This window comes from Phaenicophaeus curvirostris, chromosome 8, assembly GCF_032191515.1.
Source record: "Phaenicophaeus curvirostris isolate KB17595 chromosome 8, BPBGC_Pcur_1.0, whole genome shotgun sequence".
NCBI classification, from domain to species: Eukaryota; Metazoa; Chordata; class Aves; order Cuculiformes; family Cuculidae; genus Phaenicophaeus; species Phaenicophaeus curvirostris.
Window position 1 is genome coordinate 33486647 of NC_091399.1, and position 14709 is coordinate 33501355.

Below are 14709 nucleotides of genomic sequence, written 5' to 3' on the forward strand. Positions count from 1 at the left end.
AGCTTTCTCTGTAGCACTGTATATTTAAATGCATTATATGCCATATGCCATTAACCCTGCTGGGAGAAGCTGGCATACTTTCAATTTCCTGATGTTTGAGTGTTGGGGTACTTAATGTCAAGCTCGCATTAATGCAAACTTTCTATGCTCCTGGTGGAACTTTGTCATCACTGTTCTAGGGAAATCCCTGCTTGTTCCTCCCAGTCCTGGGAGCTGGGAGGAGAAGTGACATAGAAACAAAAGTGATATGAGAGAGAGACAAGGTATCTGGCATCCAGCTGGCTGGGTGGCTCCTCTGACTATTTGCTCCTGTAATGGCATTTTGGTGTTAGAGCTAGGGATCAGATTCCAGGCCAGGCACACACAGTGCTAGCCACAAGGATTTCATAACCTCTGGACAACAGATACATATATATATACACATATATAAATGCATATGAAACAAACAGCCAAGAGGAGAGCAAGAGGGACAAAGAAGAACAGGACAGTGTGGACATGTGCATCAGCACGAGCAGCTCTGGGGGCTTCCAGATGAGCAACTTTGGAAGGGAGTGGGATCAGCAGGAGAACATACTCCACAAACCTCTCTTCACGGGAAGCAGCCGTGAACCAGGGACAGAGTCTGCGACAACAGAATTGCTGCTTAAGCACATGAAAGCTGAGAGTAAGGTCTTCAAAGAGTAACAGCAGCCTCTCAGAGGATACTAAGGCAGTGTTTCCAAAGAGACTCCTTTACGTGGTAATTGGAGCCAGAGCACGAGGCCAGTAGCACCATGCCAGAAGTACTGCAGTTCCTAACTGCCCTCCATGGAAAAGATGACTGTATCGGAAATCTCCAGATTATTTACAAAACATACATGCCTTCAATTGCCACCATAAATGTGCCATCAGTGGCAACTGACAGTCTGAAAAAGCTGGAGGGGATTGTTCTGCTGCATATCCAGAGACCCTTTGCAACACTATCTGACTGCTCTGATGTCTTCCCCGGGTTTTATGTGCTGAGTACTGAGCACAGTGTGGGCGGGATTGCTGTGTGTGATAATGGATTACTTGACAAAAGGCCAGCATTAGCTGTGTGCTGCCTCCAATTGTGGTAAAGAAGGTATTAGGACTCTTCCAGTCCCACACACATTGCATTAATTGCTATTAACTGAATGGGGAAAAAGGGCCAGGAAGAAGAGGGATCATGATTCTTGGATCAGGGAAGTCATCCCTAGATTACATCTTCTGAGAGAAAGTGATTCAGGGAAAAGTTAAAGGGGATAACAAGTTTCAGTGCATTGAGAGAAAAAGGATGAAGCCGATCGCAACCCCAAATCCAGAGGGAATTTTGGATTGCTAGGGGAGGTGCTCTTTGGTTTGTTTGGGTTTTCCTTGGATGTTGCTTATCCTAGAAATGCAGTCGTTCAAAGCTCAACCCAGAGAAACTGTTTGAATTTGCATCTCCCTTTATTTCTGTGCTGGTCACTAGACCCGGACAGAACAATCAGAGTTTGCCCAGAGTCCTGTGTGCTCCAGTACCTGCCCGTTCCAGTCCTTTTTATCTCATCTATTTTCTAATAAAGGCTAAAATCCGTGGAGGCACAGAACACCCTTGGCTCCCACGGACTTCACAGGAACCTGGTAGGCACTCATCCCAACCTCAGTTACAGTTTCCTGTTTTCAGATCTTCAGGGAAAGACCAGGATTTTTATTACTTGCTTGTCAAGAACAAGCATCCCAAACACCATGAAAGAAATTGTCCCAACTGCTGTCCACCCTTTCTCACAGGCCCAGATTTTGGCTCTGTATCATGTGTCTCATGAGTAGCACAGTGACAAAATCAGACATTGTGCCTACAAGGTCCATAAAACAGAGCTGGACATTGGTTCCACTTTGCACATCCCATGCAGATAAAAGCAGCAGCAGCCAGGTGGACATTCAAGCAGAGCATGACCAATGGAACACACAATCCGTAAAGGGATAGAGAGGCCCTTCAAGATCTCCTGAAAACATTTCCAAACTGTTGCTTAGAAGCAGCAGACCCTCAAGGCTTTAGACCACGCTACAAAGCAAGGCAGACTGAATCAGGCCTATCACTCGCTACTTTCTCATGTTATGCAGCAGACAATCCTTTATGTTGTTCTGGGAATCCTCTTCCAAATAGGGGCTGAGAGGGGTTCATATTTCTGAGGGTGGGTACTGTGATCCCCGGTATGCAGGTATCTGTCATTTCCTCATTAAAGATTTTACAAAAACATTCAAAAAGATCTAAGCAGAGTACTCTCTTTCTCCTTTTGTTTTCTCCTGCCCTAATTATCTTTGTTTCATAATTGTCTTCACTGACAGAATTAAAAAAAGGCTAATAACTGCCAGTCCCACATGGAGCTAGAAAGAAGGTAGGAGGGAGCAGACTTACACCGAGCTGCAACAGCATCTACAAATCTTTGTAGCGATAGCAGAATACTTTGTTATGTGGTATGGATACTGTTTGTCCTTTCAAACAAACAAACAAAAAACCAAAAAAAAATTCTTTCCACTTGCTTGCCATATAGCTGTGCCTCCTCCTGAAAACACAGATGTTCTTACCCCACCAGTTAATGGAAAGGAGAAACAAGACATAAATATATAAAATAAAATCAGAAGCCATCAGATTTCCAAGACCAAGCTACAAGCTGTATCTTCTCTTGTTATGACTGTGGAAATTTGGGCTTGATAGCTCCATGCACAGTGGTGCCAATTATTCCAAGTATCTAAGATAAAGGCTGCAACTTTATTGAAGTTTTTCTTTTCTGCATTTCTTCAAAAAGGTCAAGATTACTCTGTATTATATCCCCTGCCAAAAAGCAATGTAATTAAAATAGATGGACAGATTTTAATTTGTAGCAGGCTTCTGTTCACAATGGATGTCTGTTTAGGGTAATTGTTTAAAATCTGGTAACGTTAAATTTGTAACAACAACAAAAAAATAATGGAGTTCTGTGTTTTCATATAATTAATTTATAGCAAATGTTTAAATGGGGATTCTGTTCATAGCATATCCAACTACAGTGCATATATCAAAACCAGAGACCAAATTTTCACATTACAGCCTTAAAAGCAAATACTAAGGATATGGCTGTATGAGAACATTGAAAATACTTCATTAAAGGAAATGCTGTAAAAAAAAAGAAGTGGCACTGGCTTCCTGTAGGTTTGATGGTGGAATGCCAAACTGCCATATGGGAGACATTGGTCTGGGAGTAAATATCATCCCTGCCTTCCAGGCTGCAATTTGGAAACAACATGGCATTGGGGTGGAGGAGGCAAGTCTGACCCTACTTCAGCCTCTGGCAAAACTCTCAATCACTGCTGAGCATGCTGGAGTAGCTCCCCCCAGCAGTTGTATTTAACCATAAGTGCAGGGGGGACTGTAGCTGCATGTACAGTGACTCCTCCCGACACTACCCTGGACAGTTGTCTGTGCACACGTGCACGTCCCTGCAGTGCAAACCTGCACAGGAGCAGGGCAGTTAAATGAGCATCAAAAGACCTTCCAAAATGAAGAAAAGCCAAAAATAGTCTTCCAAATGTAGCACTAGGAAACAGTTCCAACAAAGAAGCACTCCAGAAGGACAAAGTATGTCAAGTGGTAAAACTTGCAGCGATACCTCATATCTGAGTGGGTCAGGTTCAGCTGACCAACATGAAGCAGTTTATCACAGGACAGTGGGTGGTCTCGCATAAGCGGGTTTCCTGTGTGGATGAATAGACCTTGTCTGCAGACAGGTACTGAGCTACTTGTCATCTCCATGTCCATCATGTTCTTCTTCTCAGAGATTAAATTACAATGATTGTAGCCACCGTTCACTGTCAAAAAAAAAGAAAAAAATCATAAGCTTTTGACTAAGAACCCTTTATGCTCATCACTTCCTACGCTCAATCGCATATTTTGTATACTTATTTTGGATCTCCTTGTAAAATTCTTGTAAATTACACCACAGTGGAAATGAAGGGTTTCACAATGAAGCAGAAATTAATCCCAAAGGAATCTGGATCGGTGAATTACAGTTGTTTATTTCTCTTTTTAAGTTCTGTGCCTATTTTACACTTCACAATCTAACTAAAAAAAACCCTGAAGTCTGATTGCTTGCCTTCCTTCCAGTGTATTTTTATGGTAGAATCTTGCTTGTGTTAGATTTTTCAGAGGGATGTTTCAGAGTTCTTTTATTTTCAGGGAGAGGAGCTCTCTGAAAACAGTGACGTAAGTCAAGTTTTTCTTTGCAGACAATTATCTCTGTGATTATGACTTTAGATGGGCATGTTTCTGCTTTACTGTCAGGTCAACAGTGTGAAAAAAGGAAACTAATTTTATTTCAATGTATACATTTAACTGTATTTTCCAAGTAAGCTATTATTATAAATGCTAATGCTAATAGTAATATATTCTGCTCTGGTGAATGTTACATTTTATCAGACTTGGAAAAACAGAGTAGAGATATAGTAATATTCTTCAGAAACACATAACCACAAATGATAGCCTAGCTAATGAGAGAAGACAAAGGTAAAACTGAAAATTTAGAGTGCATTGTCAAATGCTAACAAGTCCATTTAAGTTAAAGCATATTAATCGAGGTTTTATCTCTAGTGAAATAACCAAATACTTACGGATAAACATGTATAAAAGTATTTGTAAGACGTTTAGCTTTCAGAGGTTTGCTAAAAAAGTCACAACAGCCACTTCCTATCATGTTCACTATCGTATATGGATCATGCTTTGAAAATACTAGATCTCCCTCCAATCTTTTTTTTCCATGGAGGCAACAGGTAATGGTGTCAAGACACTACCGGCAAGCATATTTCTGTAGCTTTCATATAGAGCCCAGAAAGTAACTCCTCCATCCTCGTACCCAGTGCTCGTAGTGATGGGTACTACAGAGCCACACTGCGCTGCAGTCGGGCTGTTCTCTACGTAGGCAGTGAATTTGGCATGCTGAGGACGAAAACTAATTCTGCAGTCAAAGTGACAGAACAGATAAAGTCCATGCTCAGTTTCATGCAAATCACCGACTCTCACAAGCAACAAGGTTTGTCCTTTTCTAAGGTGTTACACGGCACAATTCATCTCACCACAGTTCTGTTGTCTACGGGGTTTACCCAGGCAATGCCTCTGTAGTTCACCTGTCTCCAAACGGGCGTCCAAGACAGGTGTCTAAGACGTCAGGCAACTTCCTGACACTTTCTTCTCCTCCTTGACCATATAAGATAGATAAACAAATAACTTAAACCAAATACCTGACTTTTAGACAGCTGCAGTGAGCGGAATTAATCCCTCTGAGTAGCCATAGGACTTAAAAATAGACTCATCACAAATAACCCGACTTTATACCGCTCTCAGGAATGGTCCTTCTTCTACTGAAACCCATATTGGACCTGTCATTGACAGCACAACTTCTACCACTTCAACACTATCATTTCTGGTACTATCCAGAGCGGGTATATACTGATACTGAATCACAGAATGCTTTAGAATTGGCCTTTCTCCACTTTTCTTATAAGGTCCTTTCACATACTGAAAGGCCACAATGAGGTCTCCCCACAGCCTTCTCCTCCCCAGGATGAACAACCCCAACATTCTCAGTCTTTCTTCATAAGAGAAGAGTTCCAGACTGCTGATTATTTTTGTGGCCCTCCTCTGGACTCTTTCTAACAGGTCCAAGTCCTTCCAGAGGCCCCAGAGCTGGATGTGGGACTCCAAGTGGGGTCTCAGGAGCATGGAATAGAGGGGAAGAGTCACCTCTCTCGACCTGCTGGCCATGCTTCTCCTGGTGCAGCCCAGGACATGATTGGCTTTCTGGGCTGTGAGAACACATTGCCAGCCTGTATCCCATTTTTCATCAACCAGTATTGCCAGGTGATTCCCTGCAGGGCCCCTCTCAAACAATTCATCATTCAGTCTGTACTGAGTTTTACATCTATACTGTATAGGTATTACATAGAGGTATGATATTGCATAATTAAGTAGATATCACAGTATCTAGTTAATAATTTCATTATATAAGAGCATGTAAAATTGTACTCATGAAGTTTTGCAATCACTGCAGCTTTATGACTTCGCTTACGCAATTCCAACCAGAGATTGTGCTCATTTTAGTCAGCACATCTCCTTAGAGCAGAGGCTCCCATAACATACACGAACCCCCATTTCCCGTCATGGACACCTGCTACCCCTATAGCTGTGAAAGGCAAGGAGAGCCTGAGCTGCTGTGCTCCTCTATAATTACAGTCAACGAATGCTTTGAAAGCAATGAGAATCACATACAGGTTTTTGGTGAGTATAAATGAGAAGAAACAGGTGACTGGGGAAGGCAGAAAAAATCTCTGGTAACTGGAGAAATTGTGAAAAGGATCACAGCACAAAAGTCCATTCTCCTCCCCTGGCTGGGCTCCACAACCTCCCCATCATGCTCCACGGCACCATTGTAATAAGGAAGACCACGGCAGATGAAGACGTAGTCCAGGCAAGCATCCAGACCCATAGAAAAGAGTGGGTACATGTGACACCCAAATTATAAGTCTCATGAGGCATTATTGTGACATTTCCAGAATAGAATTCCCTGTTTCCAGTGAAAAGTTTTCAGTGTTTGGCTGATACATCACATTTCTTGATCATTTATTTATTTCATTTTTATTTTTTTAAGAAGTCAGAAGCATTAAAATTGGAAAAACAATACTGGGTTTTTCCTACCAAGCTACATCACAATACCAAGGCATGTGATAGATCTTAGGAAGGGCAGGCCAGCACTATTTTAAATGAACAAAAAGCTCATGTAAGATTTTTAGGAATTATATATGACATTTTAAAGACAAAACAAAAAAAGCATTTAAAGTATACAAAATGGGCCGTTAGCCACCTTCACTGTAATTAATCCAAAGGTTCTAGTTATTTCGGATCTGTATTCAGAGACCTGAATCCAGTGATGCTCTGTGGGTTCTGAATGACCCTGAAGACACTGTAAGAAGATGAACAGAAATCTAGAATGTTTGGGGCTGCACAGGGCAGTCAGTGGTATTTGGTGGTTTTGGACCTAAGCATTTAAGAAGATCACTCTGGATGCCTTTCAGCTTTGAGTGGGAGTTTGTGACCATTAGCTCTGCCCTGCTTGTAATCACGACATCAATTATCATTATATTCTCTGGAGCCCATAGCTCCAGCAGGCTTTAATCCATTCCTTCTCTGGCTTTATCCCATTACATCTTAACTCGCCCCGGGGTAACATCTACCTTAGCAAGACTGGGTAATCAGACTTGTGGTTGTTAATTTGCATACGTGAATCACATTTAAAGGGTATCTGGATACACTGTTGCACACTGGCGAAATCACTTCTACATACTTTTTAAAAGTCACACCCCCAGGAGAAGCTAGTCAATCAGTCACAACTGCAGTAACACACTTCTTCACTTTTTCCATCTACAATATTACCTGGAATATATTCAAGATGTATCTTCCCTCCAAAATACTGTAGTTTCTTTAAAAATGTTCTGGATTTATACTGGACCTAAAATAAAATCACTTTCTTTCATTCCCCAAATGATACGAGTCTGAAATACATTAGGGTTTTAAATAAGCATTTTGTCAATTCTATCATATTATCAAAACACAGAAACTTGAAGCTTCCACTCCAAGTTCAGCAACACCAACTGTAGCACACACGGATACCTATTTGCAAGAAGACAGATATTTCCTAGAAAAATATGAACATTATGCCTGTGCTGTCAGAAATGATTATCTTCTCTTGTAGCTGTCAAATCAGAAAGTACCTTTTCTCCCTGCAAAGCAGCAGAACATTCCGGCTAAATCCATGAAATTACGCATGTTTCAGCCAATCCACAATACGTTTACCCTCACAAAGCACCTCACAGATTTATTGACAAGGGCTAAACATTTCTTGCACAAGAGTGCCTTGTGTGCATCGAAGCCCTCTGAAATGTGCCCACCACATGGGAGTTGCAACAATGTCGGACAAGGAACAACACCAGCAGCTCACTGCTCCCCCCACCCCAGCCAGCAATTAAAACAAGAATGAGAGATTGTCGCTGAACAAAGACAATCAGAGTCCGTGTTCAAGCACACGTGAAAGCAAAACCATTGCCTCTGAAAAAAAAGGAAAAATCTCTAGTTTACACCAGTAACAGAGAACAGAATCTGGCCCTTTGACAACTTGCTGTTTTACACAATATTAATATCACTGGCTGGCATACACGAGATTTAAGCATTTTCCATGTCTGGAACTAGATCTCCTCTTTCACTGGTATCGAGAGGCCTTTAACCTACATACTGTAACTTACCATTAGCAGATGAAAAGAGCACATATTACCTGCCTTGTACCAGAGGGTTCACCCTTCTTTCAGTAGAACCATAGCTATTTCATAAGTCCATATAAAAACCCAAATCCTAATTTACAGAGAATAAATCTAACAAAACCAGAATGGTTTCCAGAAGGATGTCACGGAATTAGAATCCTACAAGGTAACTTTTGTCTTCCTCTTTCTCTGTCCTGCAGTATTGATTTATATCTTTATATTCAAATGCTCACAAAGGGAACAGAATAGGTTGACAGAGTAGCATGCAAAGGCTGCAATCAAACAATTCCTTCCATATGAGTAATCAAATTAGTCCAGTTTTAAACATCTTGCTTTTTTCATTCTGGGGTAACAGACTTTGGAGGAGCTTTTTTTTGATTTATGCCAGATTAAGTTGTGTGAGAATTGTTTGCATTGATTGTGCTGGGGAAGGACTCAGGAAGAACTGCTCACAACTGATCAGGATCTCCAGGGTTCACTTGGTGTTTCTTGCTAGTGGTAAATTCTTCTAGAGGAAAACAGAGCACCTTCACAGAAAGGGAAACCTGTTTGTGTAACAACAACATCAACATTTAAAGCAACCTTTCTAAAGGCTCATAGCTCTCTTTCTTCCCTGGGGAACATCATGTTTACCATCCAGGATGGCTTCCCTCTTACTGATAAAATTAGCCATTAAAGGCTGAGAAGATAAGAGCAAGAACTTACCAAAAGGGTAATTTATTGAAAATAAACACATGTTGCAGAGTTTTGGAGTTGGCCTAATTAAGGCCAATGAACAAATAACTGAAATGATGTATAATTGAAATGAGTCACATTCAAAACAAAGATAATTTGAAATATTTGCCTAACATACTTAGATATCCCCAGAGCATTGTGGGTTTTACACGAAGACCAAACTAGGTAATTTGCTTTTTTTTTTCTTACTGCTTCATTCTCTTTAATTACTTCTTTTTAAAAAAAAATTACCATTCTTGGTTTTGTTTGGACGCGACGTCCAAAATTTACCACAACAACACTGAGAAATGGAACGCTGTTACTGGCAGCTGGATGAGTCACGTGAGACAAGTGAAAGACCAAACAGTACCAGATTTACTCAAACAAGTGAAAATCATCCGTGCTGGAAGAGGTTGTCAAAGCCCTCCACTGAGAGAAAATTAATAACTCAAAAGGTGCCAACACAGCAAAGCCATGTGTTGTAGGGAAGGTCCTATCTCAAACTCAGCATCCCACCGCACACAGCTAGCGCTGCATAATCTCCGTGACTGTACGCCTGGAGTGGCTGCCACACTCCTATACAGTCAGGAATTTAACAGCATCAGGAGAGAAGCACAGCACTGTGCTGCCTGCCTGAAGGCTCTACTGAATGAACAGAATGCTTCAAAACACAGTATCTTCAAAATGATTCATGAACATACAGCATTCTCAACACTTTCAACAACAAAATCAGCACTTTCCCAAAGGTTTTTTATGCCTGTTATGCCATCCTCTACTGCAAATGGGAGGATTTCTCTTAATCTTACACCACCAAGCCCAAGGGAGAGAAAAGTAGCATGAAGGCCGGCAAACAGATCCGATGGTTGTTCTTACACCTCCTAACAAGGCAAGACTGAGTGTGTGATCTTGGAGACAGTTTCCTATGCCTTGGGAAAAATATGGTTTCTCCTTTAGTTTCAAAGAACCACTATTAGAAAGGATATGAGTTTGGGTCAAAATTTTTCTGTTATGGACATGGCTTAAGAGAAAAAAAAACATGTTAGAAGTAGGCTGGTGCAATTAGCCTTTTATGACATCACAACCCTAAGCAGACCTTAAGTTGACCTTATCCAAATGTAATATTGTTGTTTTCACTTAGATCTTCAAGCTCAAAACACGACATCCTAAACACAGACTTCCAGATCTGGGTTTGGAGACCCAAAAGCGGGAATGCTGAGAACTGTTATTGACATCTTTGCAGTCATTTTCACCATCTGGTACACAACAAACCTCTAGGCATTTGGGCTTTTCACCACTTGAAAGAGGAAAATTCCACACTTTCAGAGACCTTTGCAATAATTTCTAACTCAGTACAAGACTTCCAGTAACTATGGAAGATTACCTTTTTTAAAATCACACAAACACAATGTGGTCCCAGACTGAGCGTGACTCCTTACATAGCTAAATACATGCTCTGACAAAGCTTTGCAAAATCTTTTTATTAGAAGCAAACTTTTACCCTGTGTGTTAGTTCTCTTTGTGTTTTGATTTCACCTCTGTGTGATATCAGTACTGTGTGCCATGAAGTTTCATTCCTGGAGAAGAAGGATGCAAGAAACCCCTTGGAGCTGAATAGCCCTAGAGCAGTGCATTAAGGTGCACAATTCCTTCCTTGCTGCATGGATTATCTGAGTCTTCTGTCATGCACAGGTAGCAAATGCAGGTTCTGAACACTGCACTGAGGAAGCAACTATATAGTGATTATCAAACAAATTCAGCGTTACACAGAAAGGTTACTAAAAATGTTCAAATATAATTGTGCGGTTCCTTAAGCCTGTAAGGCAGCCTATGGGGTCAAACATACGGACTTTCAATATGACCATTTGTCACATACAGCTCCTTTGCTCCATTTAGCCTGGCAAAGGAAGGCCACAATTCTTTTGCCAAGTCATCAAGACACAAGATCTCTGAATCTATTTTGTTGCTGTTAGTCCTTATGTAAGGGTTGAAGTGGTTAACAGCACAGAATTTTCACTGCTACATTCAAGAGTTTATATCTCAAAGATGAACAAAGCAGCTTACACCACATTCCAGGTTCACCCTAGATCTCTGTATCAGTTACAATCTGTTCACATTTTGAGGCCTGTTTCATCCAGCTGGTAGAGACTTGGCTTCACTTTTTTCTAATGCTTGTACATTATCTTAATAAAAACACAGTGAGAGCCAAAAGATCCTTCATTACAGAGCAGACTGTACTGCACAGTAAGAGTCAGATGAAGATTCAAATTGTGCTACATTTTTGTATCAGAACAGAGGTGATAGCTTCTGTCTATTTGCAAACAGACACGAATCGATAAATGAATGAATCTAAGTTACACGAATCTATAGATTAAGGTTAAAACCAGCAACATTCAATAAGATTTGAATAAAGAAGAAGGCTCCTTTTCCTCCAAGTTTTTTTCAACCATCCTATAAAATCCTGTAACAGAAATACTTATTTCTTTGTTTTTACATTGATGTATGAGCGAAGACAGAAAGGCTAAGAAAACTCTTGTAAACTAAAACAACCGAACTAGTGAAATAAATTGTTAAGTATCAGTCTTAAAAACTTGTGAAAGATAAATATAACCCGTGCGTGTCTTTCTAGTAGAATCTAGACCCTAAGAGTTGGCTACATCTATGTTTGTTATTTCATGTTCCATTTATTTTTAAAACATGCTATTTGGATTGCATTTTATTTCTGTTCCGTGGTTTCTTTTTGCAGACTACACGCAGTATTATAAAAGAGTGAATAAGTAGGCTTGGTATTACCGAATAAAGCAGAATGGATAATATCAGTCTAACTTAAAACAATTTGAAAACATTTTAGTAGTTTAGAGCTCTGTAACCTTTTCACCTTCAAGCATGTGGACAGATACAGCTCCCATATCTGACTTTTTCATTGAAACCTTAAATCTTGGAGCCCAACAGGCAAGAGAAGAACGCAGTAACAACACATTATATCTTCCACTGCTAAAATGCCTTGAGATGTTGTGTAGCTTAGATTTCCAGTAAAGATCTCCACAACACCTTTTGAACTCAGCGAGCACGGCCAAGATTCAGGAAAACATGCCATGTGCTCAGGTTCCAGCGACTTCAACAGCCAGTCAATGTTCTGAGTCAGACTCTAGACGTGTAAGAATATAACCATTTTAGGCAACAGTGAATTGATTGTCAGAGAAATAAAATAACTGTCTGCTATCACAAGGAGTCTTTGAATGCACTCAGGTTTGGAATGTGACATTCTTGGCTTCCTATTGGATCTCAAACCTCTAAATTATGCCCCCAAACAGAGCTGAGAGCGGACTGAAAATGACCATTGCCCTCTTTTGTGGCAATCAGGACAAAACCTTTCACAGCCTGATGAAACCCAGGTCTTGTCATTTCATTTATCATTAAAGAGTCTCCGCAGCTTGGAATCACCTTTTGCCTGTTGCCAGGCAATCTGAAAAATATTGTTCTCAGCACATCTGGCATTTTTTGTGGTCCATTATCCTTCCTCACAGCTTGGAATTTAGTAACAGGCAGAAAAGACATTAAAATAAATGTTTTAGGAAAATATTAAGCTCAACAAACATTATTTTAATTAAAAGGAAATCCTAAAACCCTCCTTTATAGGCACTTGGAGAGTATAAGCTCAATGTAATGAAATTTGATGTATTTCTTTTTATTTTTTTAAGAACATGTTTGGAATAGGTTTAATTCTCAGTATTTCTAATAGATAGGATGTATCATTATGAATCACCACGTCCTGCCAAACACAAGAGAAGAGGGGTGCCTCTGCCACTTTACAAGTAAACACGGTCAAAGGAGGCGCAAATACAGCTGTTGGCTCCATTCTCCTCTCCTGCATCAACAGTCATCTCCATTTCCCTTTAATTTCTATGCTCAGTTTGAAACCCTCTCTTCCACTGCTGTCTTTAACCCTCTCCAATCTGTGCCTCACCTAAACGTTCCAAGATGCCATAAACACGAGACTGCCGCCACACTGTACAAAGCCGACCTCCATCAAATCCATTGCACTCCTCAGATGCACAGTTTTTAACCCTGGATGAAGCTGGTCACACTGTCTGGGTACCAGACAAACAAATGTTTCAGTGCAAACAACACACACAAGCCACTGTTAGTCTACCTGCTTTAAACTCCCAGCTCTCACATAAGAGACTGATGTGCTCCCAGAGGCCAGATGAACCAGGACGAATCAATCCACACTCCCTGAACAAATGTCACTGCGCATGTATGTGTATGTTACAAGACAACTCTACATCATGTAGGGTTATATACACACTCACCTGCCCTCATCCTCTTTAGGTTGTCTTTTTTGTTGCTCTAAATGGACACCACTAGGGCTTTCACAGCAGCCTGTAGTTAGACAAGGCCTGCAGGTTAAAAGAACTCCAGAGTGACTCTTTCAAGACGGAAGTTCACACATTTTGTGATGATGGTGCTAGAATTGCTCCTACTGTAAACACGCTTTCATCATCGATTATATGACTCCATTGAGAAGACAAGATCTTTCCATACGTGCAGAGTTTGAGAAAATCTATTCTTTTTTGGTTTTTTTCCCTCTAAGTCATTTAACTCACCAACAGCCAGAGCACGCCTACTATGAACAGCATGTCTGGTATTGCTTTCCTGTTTGCTTGCTAAACACTGAACTTTTAAATTCACAGATCTCCATTGCCCTATATTTTACTTAGTCCATTTAGTCTCTCTTCTCCATGGAAGTTTAGCAAGCAGACCATGTAAAGACTCCGCAGAGTTATATGCTCTCCCAAACATTTGAAACACAAGGATGTGCAGGGACTGAAAGGTGAATTTTGCCATATGGCACCTTGCATGTGTCTTTCATAAACATACATGTCTCTATGTCCCAAGAATTAATTTTATGTCTGCCTCGCTCAGCAGTACACTATGCATATTAAAAGGAAAAGCCCCAGCCACCCATGCTTAAAACCGAGAACAACAAAAATTATTTCATCAAGAAGTTTGGCTCAAAGATTTAGAAGCCTGGAAGTGTCATCAAGTCAGTAAGAGCCACAGAAGCTCACTGCTACAAAGACAGATTCACTGTGGGTCACACAGGTTTAAGCAGAAACAGTAAGCTTTAAACAAAGGAGGAGTCTGGTAACTAAAAACCATTTTGTTCTTCTCAGTGCAAGCTAAACGGAGGAGAACATCCAGTGGGATGCAGATGTACAACATAGAATCATAGAATCATGGAATAACCAGGTTGGAAGAGACCCACCGGATCATTGAGTCCAACCATTCCTATCAATCACTAAACCATGCCCCTTAGCACCTCGTCCACCCGTGCCTTAAACACCTCCAGGGAAGGTGAATCAACCACCTCCCTGGGCAGCCTCTGCCAGTGCTCAATGACCCTTTCTGTGAAGAATTTTTTCCTAATGTCCAGCCTAAATCTCCCCTGGCGGAGCTTGAGGCCATTCCCTCTTGTCCTGTCCCCTATCACTTGGGAGAAGAGGCCAGCTCCCTCCTCTCCACAACCTCCTTTCAGGTAGTTGTAGAGAGCAATGAGGTCTCCCCTCAGCCTCCTCTTCCCCAGGCTAAACACCCCCAGCTCTCTCAGCCGCTCCTCGTAAGACCTGCTCTCCAGCCCCCTCACCAGCTTTGTTGCTCTTCTCTGGACTCGCT

The 14709-nt window shown here is 41.0% G+C and overlaps 1 protein-coding gene across 2 annotated transcripts in view; it reads right to left on the bottom strand.

Annotated features, from left to right (window-relative positions):
* GLIS1 (GLIS family zinc finger 1) overlaps positions 1-14709 on the bottom strand; it is a 202078-nt gene that overhangs the window by 108268 nt on the left and 79101 nt on the right. For both annotated transcript variants that reach the window (XM_069863153.1, XM_069863152.1), the window contains exon 2: positions 3630-3828. In XM_069863153.1, coding sequence (XP_069719254.1) covers positions 3630-3828 — 199 coding nt within the window. The remainder of the gene's footprint in view (positions 1-3629; positions 3829-14709) is intronic.